This window comes from Carcharodon carcharias, chromosome 6 (genome assembly GCF_017639515.1).
Source record: "Carcharodon carcharias isolate sCarCar2 chromosome 6, sCarCar2.pri, whole genome shotgun sequence".
In the NCBI taxonomy this organism is placed as follows: Eukaryota; Metazoa; Chordata; class Chondrichthyes; order Lamniformes; family Lamnidae; genus Carcharodon; species Carcharodon carcharias.
The window spans coordinates 9,985,508-10,011,845 of record NC_054472.1 but is presented as its reverse complement, the minus strand read 5'-3'; the positions used below and the strand labels follow the sequence as shown (position 1 = coordinate 10,011,845).

The window sequence follows — 26,338 nt, the reverse complement described above, 5'->3', positions numbered from 1 at the left end:
CGGGCACTCACCCGATATCACTCCTGTCCGGGTCGGGCATGCGCCCGATATCACTCCTGTCCGGGTCTGACGCTCACCCGATATCACTCCTGTCCGGGTCAGGCATGTACCCGATATCACTCCTGTCCGGGTCGGGCACTTACCCGATATCACTCCTGTCCGGGTCGGGCACTCACCCGATATCACTCCTGTCCGGGTCGGGCGTGTACCCAATATCACTCCTGTCCGGGTCGGGCGTGTACCCGATATCACTCCTGTCCGGGTCGGGCACTTACCCGATATCACGCCTGTCCAGGTCGGGCACTTACCCGATATCACTCCTGTCCGGGTCGGGCACTTACCTGATATCTCTCCTGTCCGGGTCGGGCGTGTGCCCGATATCACTCCTGTCTGGGTCGGGTGTTTGCCCGATATCACTCCTGTCCTGGTCGGTCGTGTGCCCGATATCACTCCTGTCCGGGTCGGGCGTGTGCCCGAAAGCTCTCCTGTCCGGGTCGGGCACTTACCCGATATCACTCCTGTCCGGGTCGGTCGTGTGCCCGATATCACTCCTGTCCGGATCGGGCGTGTGCCCGATATCTCTCCTGTCCGGGTCGGACACTTACCCGATATCACTCCTGTCCGGGTCGGGCGTGTGCCTGATATCACACCTGTCCGGGTCGGTCGTGTGCCCGATATCACTCCTGTCCATGTCGGGCGTGTACCCGATATCACTCCTGTCCGGGTCGGGCGTGCGCCCGATATCACTCCTGTCCGGATCGGGCACTCACCCGATATCACTCCTGTCCGGGTTGGGCATGTACCCGATATCCCTCCTGTCCGGGTCGGGCGTGTACCCGATATCACTCCTGTCCGGGTCGGGCGTGTGCCCGATATCACTCCTGTCCGGGTCAGGCGCTCACCCGATATCACTCCTGTCCGGGTCGGGCGTGTGCCCGATATCACTCCTGTCCGGGTCGGGCGTGTGCCCGATATCACTCCTGTCCAGGTCGGGCGTGTACCCGATATCACTCCTGTCCGGGTTGGGCGTGCGCCCGATATCTCTCCTGTCTGGGTCGGGCGTGTGCCTGATATCACTCCTGTCCGGGTCAGGCACTCACCCGATATCACTCTTGTCCGGGGCGGGCGTGTGCCCGATATCACTCCTGTCCGGGTCGGGCACTCACCCGATATCACTCCTGTCCGGGTCTGAAGCTCACCCGATATCACTCCTGTCCGGGGCGGGCGTGCGCCCGATATCACTCCTGTCCGGGTCGGGCACTCACCCGATATCACTCCTGTCCGGGTCGGGCGTGTACCCGATATCACTCCTGTCCAGGTCGGGCGTGTGCCCGATATCACTCCTGTCCGGGTCGGGCACTTACCCGATATCACTCCTGTCCGGGTCGGGCACTCACCCGATATCACTCCTGTCCGGGTCGGGCATGCGCCCGATATCACTCCTGTCCGGGTCTGACGCTCACCCGATATCACTCCTGTCCGGGTCAGGCATGTACCCGATATCACTCCTGTCCGGGTCGGGCACTTACCCGATATCACTCCTGTCCGGGTCGGGCACTCACCCGATATCACTCCTGTCCGGGTCGGGCGTGTACCCGATATCACTCCTGTCCGGGTCGGGCGTGTACCCGATATCACTCCTGTCCGGGTCGGGCACTTACCCGATATCACTCCTGTCCGGGTCGGGCACTTACCTGATATCTCTCCTGTCCGGGTCGGGCGTGTGCCCGATATCACTCCTGTCTGGGTCGGGTGTGTGCCCGATATCACTCCTGTCCGGGTCGGTCGTGTGCCCGATATCACTCCTGTCCGGGTCGGGCGTGTGCCCGATATCTCTCCTGTCCGGGTCGGGCACTTACCTGATATCACTCCTGTCCGGGTCGGTCGTGTGCCCGATATCACTCCTGTCCGGGTCAGGCGTGTGCCCGATAGCTCTCCTGTCCGGGTCGGGCACTTACCCGATATCACTCCTGTCCGGGTCGGTCGTGTGCCCGATATCACTCCTGTCCGGATCGGGCGTGTGCCCGATATCTCTCCTGTCCGGGTCGGGCACTTACCCGATATCACTCCTGTCCGGGTCGGGCGTGTGCCCGATATCACACCTGTCCGGGTCGGTCGTGTGCCCGATATCACTCCTGTCCGGTTCGGGCGTGCGCCCGATATCTCTCCTGTCCGGGTCGGGCGTGTGCCCGATATCACTCCTGTCCGGGTCGGGCACTCACCCGATATCACTCTTGTCCGGGGCGGGCGTGTGCCTGATATCACTCCTGTCCGGGTCGGGCACTCACCCGATATCACTCCTGTCCGGGTCTGAAGCTCACCCGATATCACTCCTGTCCGGGGCGGGCGTGCGCCCGATATCACTCCTGTCCGGGTCGGGCGTGCGCCCGATATCACTCCTGTCCGGGTCTGACGCTGACCCGATATCACTCCTGTCCGGGTCGGGCGTGTACCCGATATCACTCCTGTCCGGGTCGGGCGTGTACCCGATATCACTCCTGTCCGGGTCGGGCACTCACGCGATATCACTCCTGTCCGGCTCGGGTGCTCACCCGATATCACTCCTGTCCGGGTCGGGCGTGTGCCCGATATCACTCCTGTCCGGATCGGGCACTCACCCGATATCGCTCCTGTCCGGGTTGGGCATGTACCCGATATCCCTCCTGTCCGGGTCGGGCGTGTACCCGATATCACTCCTGTCCGGGTCGGGCGTGTGCCCGATATCACTCCTGTCCGGGTCAGGCGCTCACCCGATATCACTCCTGTCCGGGTCGGGCGTGTGCCCGATATCACTCCTGTCCGGGTCGGGCGTGTGCCCGATATCACTCCTGTCCAGGTCGGGCGTGTACCCGATATCACTCCTGTCCGGGTTGGGCGTGCGCCCGATATCTCTCCTGTCCGGGTCGGGCGTGTGCCCGATATCACTCCTGTCCGGGTCGGGTGTGTGCCCGATAGCACTCCTGTCCGGGTCGGGCGCTCACCCGATATCACTCTTGTCCGGGGCGGGCGTGTGCCTGATATCACTCCTGTCCGGGTCGGGCACTCACCCAACATCACTCCTGTCCGGGTCTGAAGCTCACCCGATATCACTCCTGTCCGGGGCAGGCGTGCGCCCGATATCACTCCTGTCCGGGTCGGGCGTGCGCCCGATATCACTCCTGTCCGGGTCTGACGCTCACCCGATATCACTCCTGTCCGGGTCGGGCGTGTACCCGATATCACTCCTGTCCGGGTCGGGCGTGTACCCGATATCACTCCTGTCCGGGTCGGGCACTCACCCGATATCACTCCTGTCCGGCTCGGGCGCTCACCCGATATCACTCCTGTCCGGGTCGGGCGTGTGCCCGATATCACTCCTGTCCAGGTCGGGCGTGTACCCGATATCACTCCTGTCCGGGTTGGGCGTGCGCCCAATATCTCTCCTGTCCGGGTCGGGCGTGTGCCTGATATCACTCCTGTCCGGGTCGGGCACTCACCCGATATCACTCTTGTCCGGGGCGGGCGTGTGCCCGATATCACTCCTGTCCGGGTCGGGCACTCACCCGATATCACTCTTGTCCGGGTCTGAAGCTCACCCGATATCACTCCTGTCCGGGGCGGGCGTGCGCCCGATATCACTCCTGTCCGGGTCGGGCACTCACCCGATATCACTCCTGTCCGGGTCGGGCGTGTACCCGATATCACTCCTGTCCAGGTCGGGCGTGTGCCCGATATCACTCCTGTCCGGAATGGGCACTCACCCGATATCGTTCCTGTCCGGGTTGGGCATGTACCCGATATCCCTCCTGTCCGGGTCGGGCGTGTACCCGATATCACTCCTGTCCGGGTCAGGCGCTCACCCGATATCACTCCTGTCCGGGTCGGGTGTGTGCCCGATAGCACTCCTGTCCGGGTCGGGCGCTCACCCGATATCACTCTTGTCGGGGTCGGGCACTTGCCCGCCCGCTGGACTAAAAATTCTGCCCCAGCTATTTGTCCAATTCCTTTCTGAAAGTCACTATTGAACTTGTTTCCACGACCCTCTCCGGCAGCGCCTTCCAGATCACAACAATTTGCTGCTTAAAAAAAATTTCTCCGCCACCCCCTCTTTCATTTAACTTTTACAAATTACTTTGAATGTGTGTCCTCAGGCTCCTGGTCCTCCTACCAGTGGAAACAGTTATTACCCTCTCCACTCCATCCAAACCCTTCATAGAAAGAAATTATTATCTATTGCGCTTACCTTATTGATGGGCGATGATTCCTAAACGCTACAGAGGGTGATTTTCCTTTGCATTAATTGGTTAGGAAGGCAAACATACGAATTGGGAGCAGGAGAAGGCCACTCGGCCCCTCGAGCCTGCTCCACCATTCAGTAAGATCGTGGCTGATCTGATTGTAACCTCAACTCCACATTCCCGCCTACCCCCGATAACCTTTCAGCCCTTTGTTAGTCAACAATCTATCTACCTCTGCTTTAAAATATTTAAAGACTCTGCTTCCACCACCTTTTGAGGAAGAGAGTTCCAAAGACTCACGACCCTCTGAGAGAAAAAATTTCTCCTCATCTCTGACTTAGATGAGCCACCCTGGTGACCACTAGGTCTAGATTCTCCCACGAGAGGAGACATCCTCTCCATGTCCACCCTGTCAAGACCCTGCAGGATCTTATATGCTTCAAGGGGTATGTGTAATGCTTGCCTGAAGGAGACAGCATTGGGCCTGGTCCCATGTTGGTCAGTGGGCCTGGTCCCATGTTGGTCAGTGAGCCTGGTCCCATGTTGGTCAGTAGGCCTGGTCCCATGTTGATCAGTAGGCCTGGTCCCATGTTGGTCAGTGGGCCTGGTCCCATGTTGGTCGGTGGGCCTGGTCCCATGTTGGTCGGTGGGCCTGGTCCCATGTTGGTCGGTGGGCCTGGTCCCATGTTGGTCAGTAGGCCTGGTCCCATGTTGGTCGGTGGGCCTGGTCCCATGTTGGTCGGTGGGTCTGGTCCCATGTTGGTCGGTGGGCCTGGTCCCATGTTGGTCAGTAGGCCTGGTCCCATGTTGGTCGGTGGGCCTGGTCCCATGTTGGTCGGTGGGCCTGGTCCCATGTTGGTCGGTGGGCCTGGTCCCATGTTGGTCAGTGGGCCTGGTCCCATGTTGGTCAGTAGGCCTGGTCCCATGTTGGTCGGTGGGCCTGGTCCCATGTTGGTCGGTGGGCCTGGTCCCATGTTGGTCGGTGGGCCTAGTCCCATGTTGGCTGGTGGGCCTGGTCCCATGTTGGTCAGTAGGCTTGGTCCCATGTTGGTCGGTGGGCCTGGTCCCATGTTGGTCAGTAGGCCTGTTCCCATGTTGGTCAGTGGGCCTGGTCCCACGTTGGTCGGCGGGCCTGGTCCCACGTTGGTCGGCGGGCCTGGTCCCACGTTGGTCGGCGGGCCTGGTCCCACGTTGGTCGGCGGGCCTGGTCCCACGTTGGTCGGCGGGCCTGGTCCCACGTTGGTCGGTGGGCCTGGTCCCACGTTGGTCGGTGGGCCTGGTCCCACGTTGGCCGGTGGGCCTGGTCCCACGTTGGTCGGTGGGCCTGGTCCCACGTTGTTCGGTGGGCCTGGTCCCACGTTGGCCGGTGGGCCTGGTCCCACGTTGGTCAGTGGTGTACGGCCAACGTGAAACACAAACTTCGGAGGCGCTCGCCAATCTGGGCAGCGGGAAGTTTAACGGGGCATCAAATTTTGATGGGCTTGCTGCGGCACTTGAAAGGGCAGAGGATGCAAGCATCGTGAGTGAGAAGGCTTATCACGATGGGATAAACATTCTGCAACCCCCAACAGTAGCAAGGAGATTGAATATCCGAATGTTTTCAAGGCTCAAAACCCTCAAGCGACCCTGGTAAAGAAAAAGCATCACTCCAGCTTCCAGCCACCCCCTTCCTGAAGCTGAGGATCTCTTTACAGAGCACTCAATATGGCTGCCCCCCCCCCGGTCCTATCATCCATGCTTTCTGCTGTGATCGGGAACTCAGAGTAGCAAGGAGGGAGGCATGCAAATAACACCAGGGATCATGTAGGGTTACCATCCCTCGTGGATTGTCCAGGGGTTACCAGGGAATTAAAGATTAATCTGCAGTACGCTGGGAGCAAAAACGTAGAGAAAAATCATAATGGGCATTAAAGAAAATTGTGTCTGACTTTCTTTTTCATTCATTTTATTTGAATGCTGTAGTTTATGAGTTATAAAAATATTGGAGATGGGATAGAAAGGGCCCTTTGACCTCTAGGCATCACCAATCAAGTAAGACGCTGTGCACTTTCTGATTGGCTGCGGGAAGGTGAGGCACCACAGAGATGAGCGTGTTGGGTGACTAATGGTGGGGGTGGGGCAGTTGGAGACAGGAGGTTGTGTGATAAAACCACCAGGATTATGCCCATCCAGAGTTGGCAACCCCAATGTCATCCTGATCAGACGATCGAATTATGAAGATAAACTGCCTGGACTAGCCCTGTATTTTCTTGAGAATTGAAGATTATGGGCTGATCCAATTGAAGTGTTTATGATGATTAAATAAGTTGATAGGGGAGATGGAAAGAAAATATTTCCTTGGGGGTGAGATGGGGGCGGGGGGGGGGGGTGTTGCAGGGTGGGGTGGAGGTGGTGGGGAGTCCAGAACAAGGGGGTGTAAACTTAAAATTAGAGGTAGACTGTCCAGGGATGATGTCAGATAGCAATTCTTCACACAAAGGCTACTAAAAATCTGGAACTGTCTCTCCCAAAAAAACCTTGAGGCTGAAGGTGAGTTGAAAATTTCAGAACTTGACTTTTGTTAGGCAAGAGGATAAAGAGAAAGGGAAAAAAAGGGCAGGTAGACGGAGTTAAGATACACAAGGGACTGAATGGCCTCCTCCTGTTCCTGTGTATTCGAAAGGCTCTGGTTTCCAGGGAGAGTATCTGCCTGCCAAGATTATGTTCCGTCCAAAAATTGGGAAGGGTGAAGAACACACGGTAAGGGGAAGCTCGATAACCATATGAGGGAGAAAGGGATAGAAGGGAATGCTGACAGGGTGAGATGAAGGGGGTTGGGAGGAGACTTGGTTGCAGCATAAATCACCCATTTGGGCTGAATTCCTCGCCAAACTGCCATAGCCTAACACACCAATCTCGTACAGATTCAGATGCATTTAGCTCCATAGACACTGTTAGTCTGACATCACACAGTACGCAATAGAAACTCTAAAATCAAACTGCCATTTTTGCAAAGACATTCCAAACGTTGCATTGCCAGTTAGATTAACACAACCATTCTAACCTCACAGTACCATTAACCGACGTTTGACCAAAGCTTAAGTCTTTCTAATTTTTGTTTAAAAAAAAGTCACTTTTATGCTTCTTTTAAAACGATATCACATTACATGTTAGTTAGCGTTTGGCCTTGCGGGGGACTGAGCTTAGATATATCAGAGTGATACCTAGGCCCCAAGGGTTAAATATGAGGACACTAACAATGGTTGTATTCCCTGGAATTTAGAAAATTAAATGGTGATTTAATCCAAGTTTTCAGGCTGTTAAGAGGAACTGATAGGTATGGTTGTAGGGTGTCGGAGCAGGAAGCAATGTCTGAAAATTCGAGCCAGACCTTCCAGGAGGGAATGTTTCTTCATACGGAAGGTGACAGAAGTTTGGAACTCTCATCGACACACACAGAACTCTAAATCAATTGTTAATTTCAAATCTAAGGTTGATAGATTTTGTTAGCCAATGGTATTAAGGGATATGGGGCAAATAAGGCATATGGAGTTAAGTCACAGATCAGCCACGATCTCATTGAATGGTGGAACGGGCTCGAGGGGCTGAATGGCCTCCCGCTGTTCCCATGTCTGGTGGATTATGTTAGTGAGTGACTGTCCTGTACTCACTCACGTTCCTGCTTTGGAAACCCTAACAATCCCAGAAGCCCAGTTAGGATACGCTGGAGATAGGTCGCAGCATTCTGCCCTCACTGGCACGCTTATTAAAAGGAAACTGCTCCTGCCAGAATAATTCTCCAAATCATCTATTTTGTTATCAAACCACTGCTGTCTTCTATTTTCTCAGCGCATCAATTCCCCTTCAAGGCAGTTAATCAGTTTGCTGTGCCAGACAGCCACTCCTCCAACACTGCAATCCTGTTTCTGCTTTCTGTCAGGTTCTGTCGAAACAAGGCCATATGCCTCATCTGCTTTTTGATTTATGCAGCTTTCTGATGGTCTGATAGCTCCCCCCCCCCCCCCGGATGACAGCACATCCAAGAGGAGAGACAGAGTCCACCAGGCAGCCATTGCCAGGCGACAAGGGCTGAAGAGGCTGGCCAGGATGAGAATTTTTACCACCCTCGACAGCACCACTTGCCCCGCCCGGCCCTGATACACTTCCCCATTTTGTTTCTCAACTTTCAGAAAGAGCAGGGTATCTTAGCAAGGGCTTTTCCTGCTGGGCAAGGTCTAAAATGTAAAGGCTGTAGGTTTGCAATTAATAAAGTGCAAAGATAAACCAACAGGAACCTCATTAAATTTTACATGTGCATCAGCTCCTATTTTATAGGACTTCCTGTTTATTTCCTCTTTGTCTATTTTTTGATCCCTTTATTAACCCCTCACATTTTTCTGCATTGGTGCTTCTCTCTCCCTCCTTTGACTATTTTTAAATATTTCATTCCCTTTCTCCTTTTCTTTTTCACTCCCACTGTGGATGTTGCCAGGCTGGACATGACAATTAGACGTAAGTGTGCGGGACAGTGGCAAAGTAAATTTAATGTGGACGGGTGCAAAGTATTAAGCATAGGAAGAAAAGTAGGCAGTGTACACATCAACCATGAATTGTGCTGAACTGTTTAATGGTCCATTAGTCCTGGGAGACCTGAACCTCAACGTGTGCAACCGCTGCAAAACAGCAATCGATGAACAGATCAAGCTCGGAACTATATATTCAAAAGTCCAAGGCACTGGACATTACACTGCGTTCACACTGTGAAGCGCTCATGTCAGGGGTCCACTTGAGTGCTGTATCCAGTTCAGATCACCAAGATGCATTGGAAGGTATGCAATGCTGGAGGCGCTTGAGAATAAAAAGCTACATTTATATAGCGCCTTTTGCATTCATATCTCAATGTGCTTTACAACCAATGAAGTACTTTTGAAGTGTGGTTAATGTGGGAATTGCAGCAGCCAATTTACACATAGCAAAGCTCCCACAAACAATGCAATAATGGCCAGGTAATCTATTTTAAGTGTTGCTGGTTGAGGGATAAGTATTGGCTAGGACAGTGGGGATAACTCTTCTTTCAAATAGTGCCATGGGAACTTTTACATCCACCGGAGCAGACAGACAGGGGCCTCAGTTTAACTCCTTATCTGAAAGATGGTGCCTCCAATTGTGCAACACTCCCTCAGTAGTACAGCAGAGTGTTGGCCTTGATTCTTGTACTTGAGCCCTGGAGCAGGATTTGAACCCATAACCTTGCAGCTCAGAGACAAACACTCACAGAGCAACGGCTGACAGCACAAGAGGAGAGTGTTGAAGCCTGTGATAGCAGAACAGACTGGAGAAACCTTGGTCTTTTTGTCCTTGAAAAGCGGCAAGTGAGGAGATCCGTAATATGGCAAACAGTATGCAAAAGGTCGATTCGGGAAATTACTCCAAGCTATATAACTCAAGCATGGCAACAACCAGCTTGCATTTATATAGCACCTTTAATATAGCAAAATGTCCCAAGGTGACCAAAAGCTTGGTCAAACATAGGATGAGGGAACACAAGTTCAAAGTTACAAAAGGTGAATATTAGGAAGTCTTTCTTCATACAAAGAGTGATTAACTCATGGAACGGATAGAGTAGGGGAAGGTGAATAACTTGGAGTTAAATAAGAAACCATTGGACGCCACAGTGGAGGGGGTGGAATGTAGTATCTTTCTAGATGGAAGGAGCAAAATGGGCCAAATGGTCTCCTTCATCTGCATCCGTTTTGTATGATCGCACCTCCCTCAAACGTCACAGCCCATTGTAGGGAGAGGAAAACACAGGTTGCTCAGAGTCCTGAGATTTCTGCAACTAAAAATAAAATTCCCAGTGTTATTCAATGGAATATGCTTAGGATCCTCGGCCCAAACATCTTCAGCTGTTTCATCAATGATTTTCTTTCCATCATAATGTCAGAAATGGGTATGGTCGCTGACAATTGCATGTTGTTCAGCACCATTCACAACCCCCGAGAAACTGAAGCAGTCCATGTTCATGTGCAGCAAGACCTGGACAATATCCAGGCTTGGGCTAATAAGTGGCAACTAACATTCACACCACACAAGTGCCAGGCAACAACCATCTCCAAAAGGAGAGAATCTAACCATCTGCCCTTGGCATTAAATGGCATTATCATCGCTGAATCCCCCACTATCAACATCCCTGGGGGTTACCATTGACCAGAAACTGAACTGGACTAGCCATATAAATACTGTGGCTACAAGAGCAGGTCAGAGGCTGGGAATTCTGCATTGGTTAACTCACCTCCTGACTCCCCAAAGCCTATCCACCATCTACAAAGCGTAAGTCAGGAGTGTGATGGAATACTCTACCCTTGCCTGGATGAGTGCAGCTCTAACAACACTCAAGAAGCTTGACAATGTCCAGGACAAAACAGCTTGCTTGATTGGCACCCCGTCCACAAACATCCACTGCCTCCACCACCGACGCACAGTGGCAGCTGTGTGCACCATCTACAAGATGCACTGCAGCAACTCACCAAGGCTCCTTCGACAGGACCTTCGAAACATGTGACCACCACCATCTAGAAGGGCAAGGGCAGCAGATAGATGGGAACACCACCACCTGGAAATTCCCCTCCAAACCACTCACCATCCTGACTTGGAAATATATCGGCCGTTCCTTCACTGTCGCTAGGTCAAAATCTTGGAACTCCCTCCCTAGCAGCACTGTGGGTGTACCTACACCACATGGACTGCAGCGGTTCAAGAAGGCAGCTCACCACCACCTTGTCAAGGGCAACTAGGGATGGGCAACAAATGCTGGCCCAGCCAGCGACACCCACATCCCGTGAAAGAATTTTTTTAAAAAGATCACGGTGCAGATCGGGAACAACACCAAGAACCTGCTCAGACTCTCGACGATCACTGATTTTAAGAGTCTTTAGGGATGTGGCAAGCAATCAACCAAGATGGCTGATGATTTCACTGGAAGGTTTAGCTCTTCAGCTTGTGAATTAAAGTTACGTTATGATATCTGTTGCTCCTATAGATGGATGTTTCTTTTAGATCAGCCTGTTTGTTTAATAATTTGATAACCAAATGAAGCATGTAAAACTGGTATTGTCAGAAGCATCAAGAGATTAAGAATGGTGCTGCAGCCTTTGGCTAATTGACCTGCTGTATCCGTATATAGGAAAAGACAATTTATAATGGATGCCTTTTGTCTAACGTCGATTTATTATTCTGTTCCTAACAGTAAATATTTCAATAGTAATAACCCTGCATATCCCCTGCTTATGACAACTTAGCGCAAAGATTATTTGAACAGCATTATTTTTGAGAATTTTGTTTATCAATAAAATTAAAATTGAAGTCAGGCAAGCAAGTGCCTTTTGCTGTCAGTTCAATCGTTTGAAAATTTTTGGAGAAGGATTTCAAAATTAATTTTTTTTTTTGGCAACGCGTAACAGCAACTTGCATTTATCCAGCACCTTTAACGTGGAAAACATCTCAAAGCATTCGAGGGAGGAGAAACCGCTGTAGGAGAGCCAACCCAAATGCATAGATCATAGGGTAGGTTTTGAGAAGGTTTTTAAAGAAGAAGAGCAGGGTTCGTAGGCGGGCGAGCTGCAGAGGGAGTGGGCTGGCATGGTGGGAGGGAAGGAAGAAGGAAAAGCGAGTGCAGAATCAGGTTATTAACGGTCATGGACTGGCGTGTTGGGCTGGGAGAGGCTGCAGTGGTAGAGTACAACAAGGCCATGAAGGGACTTGTAAATATTGCTGAAAAAAGAGACATGTTGCCGAAGCTTTTCATCTTGCACTCACCAGGACAAATGCCAGAATGCCAAATTTCAGACAATTACAACGATTTATACTCCAAGACGTGTAAATGATAACACAAGTAATCTACTGTCTAACCCAATAAACCATATCATATAATATAGCCCTATAAAAGACATTGGTCACCGAATTTGGCTCTGTAGCACCACTGATGTCCTGAAAATGGCAGTTGATTCACTTGCAGCATAATCTGCGTGGCGCACCATGCTTATAAGGATGCCAGTGTGGGTGTGCCATGCACTGGAAGCATGCAGAGTGGGCAGATTGTAATGTCAATAAGTGTCTAATGCTGATTTGGTGGCCATTCTGCTATTTTGGATCGAGTAGGTCCTGTTGCCGACCTCTCTTATACACCCTCAGCTGAACATGCATTGAGCTGAACAAGGGATCTCCCACTCATGCTGTTTAAAGAGACATCCTCAGTATGCGACTTTCAGGTGAAGTGATTTTAAATTTTGTTTGTTGCTATGGAGTTAGTGGAAATACTGCATTGATGGATGAGTTCTGAAAAGCTGTTGCAGTCAGAAGGGAGCAATGCTGATTTTGAAGGCCTGTCCGCAGAAAGCCTACTCTCGCTCATGGGGACTATAGTTGTGGTCCAGCATGGGCTGCAGCATGAAAGGGAGATGGAACAGAGAAGGGGAGGTGTGTGCAGAGGGAGGAGGAGGAGGGCACAATAGAAGGCTTTATCCACCTAGGAAGTACAGCCTCGACCTCCACCTCAGCCAGGGACAGTGTCAATGGCAGCTACTCTTCATCAGGGATGAGGTCACAGACTGTATCACCTCCGCCAACCAGATCTTTTTTAAAACTAGTTTTTCATGGGATGTAGGCATCGCTGGCAGGGCCAGCATTTATTGCCCTTCCCTATTGCCCTTGAACTGAGTGACTTGCTCAGCCATTTCAGAGGGCAGTTAAGAGTCAACCACATTGCTTTGGATCTGGAGTCACATGTAGGCCAGACCAGGTATGGATGGCAGATTTCCTTCCCTAGAGGACATTAGTGAACCAGATGGGTTTTTACATCATTTAATAGTTTCATGGTCTTCATTACTGAGACTAGCTTTCAAGCCCAAATTTAATTAATTTAAATGTCAGCAGCTGCCATGGTGGGATTTGAACCCACATTCTCAAAGCGTTAGCCTGGGCCTCTGGATTACTAATTTAGTAACATTCCCACCATGCTACCATTTCCCCACTTGCTGCTACTGTGGATCAGGGTGAGCATGGCACACTCTATCAGTGGCCGTGAAGATCAATGTTGCGCTCAATTTCTACATCAGTGGATTCTTCCAGACTGGAGTTGGCAACATAGCCAACATCCCACAGTTTAATGGGAATCACTGCATCTGATGGTCACCAAGGAGCCATCCACCAGAAGAGGGAGCTTATCATCTTCTCTCTAACCAGACAGAAGCAGGAGGGGGCACATGGTTTTGCCCATGAGTAACTAGGTTCCCAGTGGTGCAGGGAGTCATCATCTGCACGTGACTCTGTGAATGACACCTCTCAAGGGGGAGATGTACCGAAAGCTCAAGAGGTGCCACTCCCATAATGCGCAATTGGTGTGCAGCCACACACAGCGAATCATGTCGATGATTGTCCACTATCTTGGCAGTAGCCCTTTCATCGGCCGTTCCAGACACAACAACGATCCAGAGGGTGACTGCTTGGTGACAAGGGCTACCTACTCTGTATCAGGTTCACAACTCCTCTTCACAACCTGACCACACATGGATGGTTCTCATATGACGGAAGCCATGCTGTGACAAGGAACAATGTGGAGCAAAGCATCAGCATTCCAAAGCAGTGGTCCTGCTGCCTGAGCCACCTGGGGGGTGGGGGGAGCCCTCACATAACCCCCCACAGCCTGATTCCCAATTCATGGCGGTCTGATGCGTGGTATACAACATGGTTCTCATGAGGATGCAGTCCTTTCAATCAGGCATACGGCAAAGATCTCAGGAAGAAGGAGAGTTGGAGAAATGAGGGAGGGAGGCATGCAAGACCCCATTGCTCCTGACATTCTGTGAGTGCTTACTAGAATACCAACATTTCCTTTATAACATGACTTTTACATTTTTTTGAGTCTTCGTACCCTTGTTTCTCCCGATTATTTCATCTTTCATAGTTTAGATCATTCTCATGGTGTGTTCCAAATCTCTTTGCCCCTAAGAGTATCTATCCTTGCCTTGAGACATAGGTAATTTTTTGGGATCGTATCTAGGGAAATGGACAGCAATCCCTTTCTGGTAATTATTATTCGTGAGACACTGAAATTTATAAGCTTTCACTCGACTCTTCAAAGCATCAATGGAGCATCACATCAGACCTCATTTTAAATGTTTAATATTAAACAAATTCACTAAACAATGAACAAGCAATCAACCTAGTGATATAATTCAATTTTGCATTTGCAACGGAAAATGAAACCTAGACAAGGATTCCTCATTTTTTTCAAAACCACATATACTGTAACATAAGATAATCTGTGTCATAATTTGCATTCATACCATGATTTTAATGTAAACAAACACCCAGTGCTGCTTCACAGAGCTGTGCTCACTGACCTACATTAGTCCCCAGTTGGCCAACACCTTGAGTTTAAAATTCTGATCTGTGTTTTCAAATCCCTTCACGGCCTCACCCTTCCCTGTCTCTGCCACCTCCTCCAGCCCTGCAGCCCTCTGACATCTCTGCGCTCCTCCAATTCTGGCCTCTCCCCCAATCTTGATCACTCCACCATTGGTGGTCATTGCCTGGGCCCTAAGATTGGAATTCCATTTCTAAACCTCTCCAGCTTTCTATCTCCCTTTACAGTAAAACCTACCTCTTTGACCAAACTTTTGGCCACCTTTCCTAGAAGCTCCTTATGTAGCTCAGTGTCAAATTTATTTCATGATGCTCTTGTGAAGCTGCTTGGGAGACTTTAAATGTGCTACAGAAATGCAAGTTGTTGTTGTGTAAGAAAATAAACACTGACCCTGGAAGGGAAAAATTAGTAGGTAATAATTTAATGTAACATTAGAGCCTAATGTTCCATTTCATTTTGCAGCGATGTAGCATAATATATACTACAACAATAACTTGCATTTACATAGTGCCTGTAACATAGTAAAATATCTCGAGGTGCTACACAGGAGCATTAGCAAACAATATTTGACACCACACCACATTAGGAGATATTAGGAGAGATGACTAACAGCTTGATCAAAGAGGTTTCATGGAGCAACTGAAGATGGTGGTGGAGAGATTTTGGGAAGGAATTCCAGAGCTTAGTGCCCAGGCAGCTAGAGGCACGACCACCAACGGTAGAGTGATGAATTAGAATGTAGCATAGCATGTAACCCAATGTAGCATGATAATGATGTTATCATGCCAACCATAATACAATAAAGCATATACACACACAGAAAGCTGTTGTTGAAAGTGTTATTGGAATCACCACCATTTTAATGTGCACTCAGAGAGCTTATGGTAATCGTTGAACATCTACAACAACTAATAGTTTTCTTATTCTCTTTGGTCTAGATTTGTTGGCATCAATTCATCGGACATCAACTACAGTGCAGGCCGATACGATACTTCCCTTCAACCTCCGTTTGACATTGGCTTTGAAGGAATCGGGGAGGTGGCAGACCTGGGTTCAAGTGTCGGTGCCAACTATTGTGTAGGTCAACCAGTGGCCTATAACCAAGCAGGTGCTTTTGCTGAATACGTGATTGTACCGACCAAGAAAGCAACCCCGGTGCCATCCACCAAGCCCCAGTTCCTCCCCTTGCTCTTGAGTGGTGCAACAGCCTGCATTAGCCTCCAGGAGCTTGGAGAGCTCTCCGAGGGCCAAAAGGTTTTGGTCACAGCAGCCGCCGGTGGCACTGGCCAGTTTGCTGTCCAGCTGGCCAAGGCGGCTGGTTGCCATGTGGTTGGCACCTGCTCTTCAGAGGAGAAGGTTCGCTTCCTGAAATCAATAGGCTGTGACCGCCCCATCAACTACAAATCTGAGGACACCGGTGCCGTTCTTCGAAGGGAGTACCCAGAAGGGATGGACGTGGTTTACGAATCGGTGGGAGGGGACATGTTCCAACTGGCCGTCAACCACCTGGCTGTCAAGGGACGTCTTCTTGTCATTGGATTAATCTCGTCCTATCAAAGCTCCTTTGGACTGGCGGGCCCGAGTGAAGGCAGCCTGCCACTAAAGTTACTCCAGAGGTCCGCCAGTCTCCGTGGGTTCTTCCTTCCTCATTATAACTCGCAGTATCAAGGGTGTTTGAGGCGCCTGCTGGACATGTATGAGAAAGGTGAACTGGTGTGTCAGATCGATCAGGGAGATCAGGCTCCTGGGGGAAGATTTGTGGGTTTGGAATCCATTTGCCGAGCTGTTGATTACCTTTACTCGGGAAAGAATATTGGAAAGATTGTGGCTGAGGTATCTCAGCCAGACAGCGCAAAGCTGTAATGAAATGTTAATACATGAACAGTGCTTTCCAAAAAACAGGGGCAGAGGCTTAATTAGCATAAAGGGCCTTTTAGAGTGCAGGAATGATGCATTACAGGACCAGGGTGTTTTGCCAGCAAATGCTAGATGCTTAACTGTCTGTCTCTTCACAAATTATAAACTCTTTTGCTTATAACGCTTTCAAGGCTTCTTTAAACACATTTATCTGCTATCCACCCATTATTTCAATCATGTCTGCTTGTAAAAAAATAAATTGAAGAGCAAAAATTAATGAAACCTCCTGCAGAAAGTACAACAGAGGGCCTTTTTCGGAGATTGGATAATGCACAGCCATAGCTCAATCTGAACCGGAGTTCTGCTGATATAGTGGGAAGATAAATCAGCCGCGTTATTGCATCGAAAGTGTTCATGCAGTTTTGGTAAAGTGGATTTATGTTGGCATAATATGAATAAAAGAGTGAAGTACATCACAGCAAGATTTGACAAAAAAGCAGAGTGTACGTGTGTGTGAATCTCTGTTGTGCTTTTAAATTAGCTCCATTTTCATACGTGTCTGCAGGGAAATATTCACAGATACAGTACATTTGGTGCTTCTCTTTCATATGTCCCCATAAATGTATCGTCCACTGTAAGTCATCAGGAAAATTTTAATCTTTTATTTTTATTTTTAAAACACAATCTATGCAATGCTACATTATTTGGACAGAAATCCAATAAGACAGTGGCTGAAACATCCAATACTTAAATGTTAAGCCAGCAACGTTTTTAATGATCAATTAATTCCTATCGGCTCAATCCACTTCAAGAGTCTGCCTACCGGAGAGGGGCTAACTAAAACTGGTAGACAGATTTCTCTCACTGGCTGGTGTAGCTAGCTGCTAACTTTGATGCACGACAACGCAATTTATATGGTAAATTGTACCAAATAATGGTTCTAGTGAGTGTTATGGCTGCATTGAAAGGGAATGTCACGGTAAATAGCTGCCAAATTATGGACTGTGCTGTAGTGTCACAACTGCGCTAAAGACAAATAGCACAACAGGCTATTGCCAGCACCCAGCGTGACACCAATGAGTTATAGAGAAGAGGAGCAGTGTGATGTGATGCTCTTTGTACTCTTATTATAAAGGAGGGTTACTGTTTGGGCCTGATATATAAGGCAGATATGTGCGACATGGAAACTGGATGTTATGCTTCGATGTGTGCTGTGTGGAGTTTGACGAGACCTAGCTACTACATAGTCCATCATGGGGTTTCAGAATGCAGAATACATTCGTGCAATAAAGTATTTCTCTCTGGGCTAGCTTCCGTTCTACATCTTAATCCTTTCTAAAATAAAATCTAAAAGCAATAGATTTTACTGAAAAGAGTATTGTCTTTCCATCTGGAGAGGGAGAACAGCCACATGTAATATTCATTGTGATTGCATTGCTTGAAATGATACAATGACATTTTTGTGATACAACCATGTATTTTAATGCGATTTTACATACTTGCCCGGCAACACTTGGAGACCAAATTGGCTGAGTGACAGGAAACAGTGGTGAGTGATTGTTTTTCGGACTGGAAGGTTTCGAGCAGGTCGCCGCACATGTCGGTGTTAGGACCCCTGCTTTCCTGGCTATATATTAATGACATAGACTCGCATGTACAGGGCACAGTTTCAAAATTTGCAGATGACAGGAGACTTGGAAGTACTGGGAACTGTGAGGAGAATGGTGTTAAACTTCAAAAGGACATAAGCAGGCTGCTGGAATGGGCGGACAAGTGACAGATGAAATTTAATGCGGAGAAGTGTGAAGTGATTCATTCTGGTAGGAAAAATTAAGAGAGACAATATAAGATAAAGGTGTAGGAGCACCAGTTGGATTTAATAGAGGCGATGGACCCCCACCCTCAGCTGGAGAGCCAATAAGAGCCCTAGTTTCCTCCTTTGGGGAAGGCCTGCCATATTACGTACCAGACTGGACAGCAGTGGACCTTCCCCAGGATCAAATATTGCCGGGGTGGAGGTCCCGCCCACTGAGAGCTACCAACCAATCAGAGGCCCGCAGTTCTATTGAAAAGTAGCGCCACCAGCGAAGCAGTGGCTGCTGCTGGTACAGCACTTAGCCGAGGCCCAGGATTGTCAGACCACAGGTGGGTGGTGGTGAGGGTGGTTGCAGGGGGTCAGCAGCAAGGGGTGGGGTGGTTCTCAGTGGGCCACACCTTCCTCATTCTGGGCACACAGAGTACCTTTAAACCCTGCTTTAACCTCCTACCCACACCCACAAGCAGCAGGAACCCGCAAGCAATCCCCATGAGGTTTGCTTTTCAGTTCTTCCAGCGTAGCAAACTCCCTGCCCGCCACTGGGATAATACCCGTGGCAGTAAGATGAGGCCCTTAAATGGGCATTAATTGCCTGCTTACAGGCCTCAATTGCCAACAGGGCGAAAAGGATGTCCACAGGTCTTCCAGCTGTGGGGCTTAATCTATTGGAGGTGGGAAAGTGACAAGGTCCCCACTTGCTACCCTCCCACCTGATTAAGTTTCCCCTTTGCCACAAAAATTCCACCCAATGAGTTCTTTTCCATTTTCTAGTCATAAAGCATATTGGAGATGGGGAAAATAGACTAAATGAAAGTCAAGAATCACCCAATCAGGCCAGTTTGTTTCCCAATGGCTTTGGGAAGGCAGGTCACCAAAAGGATTGACACTTTGGGTGACCAATGGTGGGATACAGGGCAGGGTGGTTGGAGGCAGGAAATGTCCAGCAATATGTCCAACCAGTGTTGGCAATTCTAATACGGTTCCAGTCTTAATTCTGCGGTGTCTTGTAAGGGATGGAGCCTCTGCACTCTGTGAAGAATGCCAGTGGCATAGGAGGGAAGGCTGCCAACACCAGGGACTCATGCACCTTCAGTCTCTCAGGAGAGGACGGGCCCACCGTTGATAAACAGTGCTGGTGGAGTGCAATTCACTCAAGGAACCCGAGTTGCTATGGAAACATGCACTTTTACAGGCATGTTGCAGTCTGGATCTATGGTTAGCTTTGGCAGAGGCTCCAACATTCTTTCCATCGCATGTTTGACCAGAAATCTCTAACACTTTTACCGCTTGCCATTGGTGTCTGTTGGAAAGATTTGGAGGTTACAATACTCAACCTGTTTGGCTATGTTATGAACACACCTTCCTTGGCCATCAAGTCCTGGAGTGGGACTTGAACCCGGAGCTTCTGCCTCAGAGGTAGTGACGCTATCCACCGCATCTAAGTCCTCTGATTATGGGGCCCATCTGGGGGATGTGGGGATGGGATTGGTTTGGCTATAGATCACAGCCCACACCTGCAAAATACCAGCATTTCCCTTATTATTAATACCAACAACTTATATTTATATAAAATATTCAAAATAGTAAAACAGCACCCAAGTCTTAGAGCTCGTTCACTTGTTTGGATTATGAAAACACCCTCGCCTGTAGGTAAGAACGTTTTGGATTCAAGTTCCATTCCAGCAACATAAAATCCAGGCTGACATTCCCAGTGCAGTCCTGAGGGAGTGCTGCACCTTCAGAGATGCCACATTTTGCAGGAGGCATTAAACCAAAGCCCTGTCTGCTGTCTCAGGTGGATGTTAAGGATCCCAAGGCATCGTTCTAAAGAACAGCAGGTGTCCTGGCCAATATTTATGTCTCAACCAATATCATTAAGAAACAATAGATTATCAGTCCGTGGCCAAGTGCAGCAAGACCTGGACAATATCCAGACTTGGGGGCTGACAAGTGGCAAGTAACATTCATGCCACACAAGTGTCAGGCAATGACCATCTCCAACAAGAAAAAATCTAACCATTGCCCCTTGATGTTCAATGGTTTTACCATCACTGAATCCCACATTATCAACATCCTGGGGGGTTACCATTGACCAGAAACTGAACTGAACTAGCCATATAAATACTGTGGCTACAACAGCTGGTCAGAGGCTAGGAATCCTGTGATGAGTAACTCACCTCTTGACTCCCCAAAGCCTGTCCACCATTTACAAGGCACAAGTCAGGAGTTTGATGGAATATTCTCCACTTGCCTGGATGAATGCAGCTCCAACAACACTCATGAAGCTTGACACCATCCAGGACAAAGCAGCCTATTTGACTGGCACCACATCCACAAACATTCACACCTTCCACCACCAACGCACAATAGCAGCAGTGTGTACTATCTACAAAATGCACTTTAGGAATTCGCCAAGGCTCCTTAGACAGCATCTTCTAAACCCACGACCAATACCACCTAGAAGGTCAAGGGTAGCAGATAGATGGGAACACCACCACCTGGAAGTTCCCCTCCAAGCCACACACCATCCTGACTTGGAAATATATCGGCCATTCCTTCACTGTCGCTGGGTCAAAATCCTGGAACCCCTCCCTAACAGCACTGTGGGTGTACCTACACCACATGGACTGCAGCGGCTCAAGAAGGCAGCTCACCACCACCTTCTCAAGGGGCAACTAGGGATGGGCAATAAATGCTGGCCCAGCCAGCGAAGCCCACATACCCTGAATGAATAAAAACAAAATCTGGTCATTATTGCACCACTTTCTGTAGGATATTGTAGGCTGGTGGGAACTCACAGCTGTGAACAAACATTGCCACATTTCCTTCATTACAGCAGGGGCTACACTTCAAAAGTACTTCATTGGCTGTAAAGGACATCCTGAGGTTGTGAAAGGTGCTATAGAAATTCTTATCTGTCCTTCCTCGTCCAGTTGGAAATGTTGCGACCTTAAATGATTCTTCATTACCTGCTCTTTTAACAGCGTAAAAATTAATAAAACATTTTCGTTAATATTACGTAAGAATTAGGAACAGGATTAGACCACTCGGCCCCTCGATCCTGCTCCGCCACTCATTAAGATCATGGCTGATCTGATTTTAACCTCCACATTCCCGCCTACCCCCGATAACCACCCACCCCCTTGTTAATCACCCCGCCTTAAAAATATTCAAAGACTCTGCTTCCACCACCTTTTGAGGAAGATAGCTGGACGATTAAGGGCATGATGTTTGCTTTCTGCCTAATATATGAGGTAGAAGCTAGAACCCCTACCCCAACCCGGTCTTACATCCCCCCCCAAAACTCCGCTGTTGCTAGGTAGATTGATAACGATATAACATTGCCCCTCCCCCAACTCCCAAGTTATTTGCATTTGAAAAGTGACGTCCCAAACCTCGAGAGGTAGAGAAAGAAACACACCTTCAGATTTTTATCTTAATCCTTAGCCTAGGGGCAAGATTGCTGCACAAAAAGCATTGAGGGATAATGGTGCATTTGTTTTTTTTGTAAAGTAAGGACCTGAAAACAAATTGTGTGACAGAAGTTTGTTTTGGGAAATCGTTTTTCTCCGTATAGAGAGGAAAGGGAAATGAACAGTGCCTAGAGAAAAAAACCTGTTCTGGGTAATCGCCCTGCTCACTTTTTAAATGCCCCGGCTGTAAAAGGGAGAAGCCATTTGTGATGCGTTTTTTTTCTTTCTCTCGCTGCGGCTCAGTTGATAGCTTTCTCACCTCTGAGTCAGAAGGTTTGGGGGTTCATGTCCCACTCCAGGTCTCCAGCAGAAAAAAAAAATCAATGCTGGCACTCCGGTGCAGTACTGAGGGAGTGCTGCACCATTGTGGGTGCGGCCTATCCAATTAGATGTTAAACTGAGCCCAGGTCTGCCCTCTCAGGTGAATATGAAAGATCCCATGGCCACTATTTTGAAGAAGGGCAGGGGAGTTATCCCCGGGTAACAGATTAACTGGTCATTATCACACCACCGATCTCACTCCAGCTACCCCTTCTGCTCAGTCGCCTCAGGCTGTTGCATGATTTTGTATGTGCCTGTAATGTGAAGGTGCCCAGCCAAGCAAGGGTTAATGTGGGACAGGAGAATAGTGCCACCTATGGTATGATGTATAGAGTCACATGGTAATAGATTGAGAGAACGGTCTAGAGCCATCACCCTGGAAGCAGCCTACCTACATGGTGAGCAGCATCGTGAATGACAGTAAACTGGGATCTGTAAATGAGCTTGCTGTGTGCAAATTGGCTGCCACATTTCCTACATTACAGCAGTGACTACACTTCAAACGTACCTCAGTGGCTGCAAAGCACTTTGGGGTGTCCTGAGGCTGTGAAAGGCGTAATAGAAGTGCAAGTCTTCTTTTTCCCCCTTTGAATCTGCACATTTATTCCTGCTGCCCAGGCCAGTGAAAGAGGAAAAAAAGATGGAAACAAAGCATTTTTATTGCTAACTTAACACATGTTCTTGTGCTCTCTAATAATTTTAATTTGTACCTGTATAAATCATAAATGCATCAGGAGGTCAGATTTTCAAAATGTTTTGTCTTGGAATGTAGATGTCACATGATGACAATGGCAAAGACAGAGTGCAGTAGGATTTTCAATGAGTTTAGCTAACAGCAGAAATATTCATTATGTCTGAGAGCATTGCTCCATTTATAATTCACACACCGGAGCTCTTATTATTTTTTATTCATTCATGGGATGTGGGCGTCGTTGGCTAGGCCAGCATTTATTGCCCATCCCTAATTGCTCTTGAGAAAGTGGTGGTGAGCTGCCTTCCTGAACCACCGCAGTCCATGTCCCACAGTGCTGTTAGGGAGAGGGTTCTAGGATTTTGACCCAGTGACAGTGAAGAAATGGCGATGTAGTTCCAAGTCAGGATGGTGAGGGTCTTGGAGGGTAACTTGCAGATGGTGGTATTACCATGCATTTGCTGCCTTTGTTCCTCTAGACAGTAGAGATTGTTGTAGTTGTTGAGTTCTTTAGATGCCTCAATGATTAGACCTTGAGACTTATACATTTAAACATGAACCCTTTATAGTTAGTCTTTAATCATTTACAGATCCCAGTTTCCTGTCATTCACGATGCTGCTCACCATGCAGGTAGGTTGCGTCCAGGGTGATCGCTCTAGACCGTACTCTCAATCTGTTACCATGTGACTCTATACATCATACCATAGGTGGCACTATTCTCCAGTCCCACATTAACCCTTGCGTTGCTGAGCATCTTCACATTACAATGGTACGCAGGCACATACAAAGTCATGCAACGGCCTGAGGTGACTGAGCAGAAGGGGTAGCTGGAATGAGATCGAGCTGCCCAGCACCCCTCTCACGTACACACTGTTGGAGGCCAACTGGAGCAACTTTACGTGAGGCAACCTCCAAATTGGCCGTTTCTCCAATCGCCATCCAACTAAGGACGGAGGACCGAGCAGGGTAAGTGGGAGACCCATTAAGAGGGTCCACTTATTGTGGCCTCGGGGCCACCTCAAAATGGAGGCGCCCATGAAGGCCTCATCCCCTTTCAGTGGTGGAAAATATGACAAAGTACTGTATGAGGCCTCAGGGTGAAGGCTTGACCCTTCCAAAGGAGTGCCTGCAACAGCTCCTAGAACTCTCTGAGCCTGAATTTCAGCTTCCTGATGCTCCCAGTTAATCCAGGCACCCATGGCCCACCAAACTCCCAGTGAGAGGCCCCCGCCTTAGCGTTTCCAGGCTCCCATGGTGCCTGTGCGAGCTGGCAGTGCTGAGAAAAACGGTCCTTGATAGTGGCCTAAATTGGTCTCATTCCCAGAAAGCGGGCTGCCAATTCCCATGGGAAGGGTGACCGGAGGCAGGACAGCGTCATCATGGAGCAGGCAATGGAGCCCCACCTTCCAAACCTGATCGCCACAGGGGGCAGTGAAAATACAGCCAAGTGTTTCAGGTGGATAATCTTTGGTGAGAACTGGAAGGTGTTGGAGATTTTAGACAAAGGCTGAGTCAGGGAAAAGGGGGAAGGTCTGTGCTAGAGTGGATGGCAGGAGTGATTAGAAAACAAAAGGGAGATGGTGCTCTCAGCATTGTGCAGTTCTGATGAAAGGTCATCAATCTGAAATGTTAACTTTGTACATCTCAGCAGTTGGTTTTGCCAACAATTGAAAAGCTCAACGATTGCATTTGTGAGCGCAATGAGTTTGTGATATTAACCCTGCTGAAAGCCCAAAACCTCTCCAAAGGGAGGGTCTGGGAGGTGTTCAGCTGATACACACTCTGCTGTACAACCAAGTAGCCAGCAATTTAATGATGGAAGAAAGTCAAGCTACTCAACTTGATGTCTTGCCCCCTCAATCACTGAAATAGAGTGCCTAGTCATTTACTGCTGTGCTATTGTGGGAGCTTGCTGTGTGCAAATCTCAGCAGTGATCACACTGCAAAAACAGTACTTCATTGGCTGTAGAGCTCTTTGGGATGTCCAGACATCATGAAAGGAGCTAAGTAAATGCAAGTTCTTTATTTCTTTTTATTCATTCTTTTCCAGGATGTGGGCATCACTGGCGAGGCCAACATTTGTTGCCCATCCCTAATTGCCCTTGAGAAGGTGGTGGTGAGCCGCCTTCTTGAACCACTGCAGTCCGTGCGGCGTGGGTACACCCACAGTGCTGTTAGGGAGCAAGTTCCAGGATTTTGACCCAACGACAGTGAAGGAACGGTGATATATTCCCAAGTCAGGACGGTGAGTGGCATGGAGGGGAACTTTCTTTATGTGAACTGCGTTGCCAACACGGAGTAATGCCAGGAATAGAAAAGCTCATCCAGATTTAAGAAACAATCAGAGTAATTTTAAAGTGGGGCAACAATGTGAATGGAACCAGCCGTCAATCCTACACTGCACCCTGATTTTCCTTGCCAAAATTTCAGTGCAAGGGAAGATGAAACATCGGGTATAATGGGCGGTTAGTTTGATATAATCAATTTTATATCATTTCCCAGGGTTAAGATGCATTCTCTCAGTAAGTTTTCATTTTTAATGCTGAAAGGAGCAGGCAGAGCAAATGTGAAATGTCCTTCACTATTCCTGTTTCACTGTTTCTGAATTTACACCACTAATTTGTGTTTCAGTGTTATGGATTTTCAGTGGCGCTCTTACTAACTGAATTAAACATTTGGCTTTTTTTTTGCATTTAAATGTCAATTTAGTTATTTTGCTAGAAGAAGGTTAAATAGTGAATAGCATCCTATTCACATCCTTCCATCGATTACTCTTTCCTTTTCCAGTCAGTTGTGCAGTGATCAAATTTTAAAGGCATGTTTTAAAAATTAAGTATAAGACAGTCTATATTGAATTCAGCATTTGCTGGTGGGAATTGTAGAGTTTAATGCACACCATTTTCATAAGGGACGTGCAAGAGAGAAGAAAGAGAAAACTTTGCATTTATACAGCACGCTTCATGACCTCAGGACATCCCAAACATGCTCTACAGCCAGTGACATGTAGGCATTATTCTAAAGTAGCCATGGCTGCCATTTGCTCACAGAAAGCACCCATAAACAGCAATATGATGAAAACCACATCATTGTTTCTCCCTTGTTGTTTGAGGGATAAATATTATCCAGGATAACAGGGATAACTCCCCTGCCAGCTCCTTTGAAATAGTGCCATGTGACATTTTTGCACCCATCTGAGAGGGCAGTTGGGAAGGAGGGCCTCAGTTTAACAATTCATTTGAAATACTCTCACAGTCCTGGACTCGAGTCTCAGCCTTGCTTCTGTGCTGACCTAGAGACGAGAATACTGCAAAATGAGACACTGCATTTGAATCAACTCACTGATTGGGATGCAAGTGAATTCTCCTGAAACTCCTGAATAATTGTCGTTCGTTTATTGGTGTCAGCTTCTTCCCAGAAGGTTGACCACCACGGTTCTCCACCTCCATCTGTCCGGTGCTGCCCTTACACATTCCACATGGGCCATTTGCATTCAGTCCATTATATCTGTCATCCTTTATCCCCTCTGCTTCCCTCTTCTATGTTTTCCATCGATCTCCCCT

At 48.6% G+C, this 26,338-nt stretch overlaps 1 protein-coding gene across 1 annotated transcript in view; it reads left to right on the top strand.

The window, feature by feature from the left end:
- The window catches only part of LOC121278726 (prostaglandin reductase-3-like), a 66,533-nt gene extending 49,435 nt beyond the window's left edge, over positions 1-17,098 (top strand). Inside the window, exon 2 of the mRNA XM_041189095.1 lies at positions 15,558-17,098. Within this exon, the coding sequence (XP_041045029.1) occupies positions 15,558-16,482 (925 nt within the window). The 3' untranslated portion in view covers positions 16,483-17,098. The remainder of the gene's footprint in view (positions 1-15,557) is intronic.
- The last annotated feature ends 9,240 nt before the right edge of the window (positions 17,099-26,338 follow it).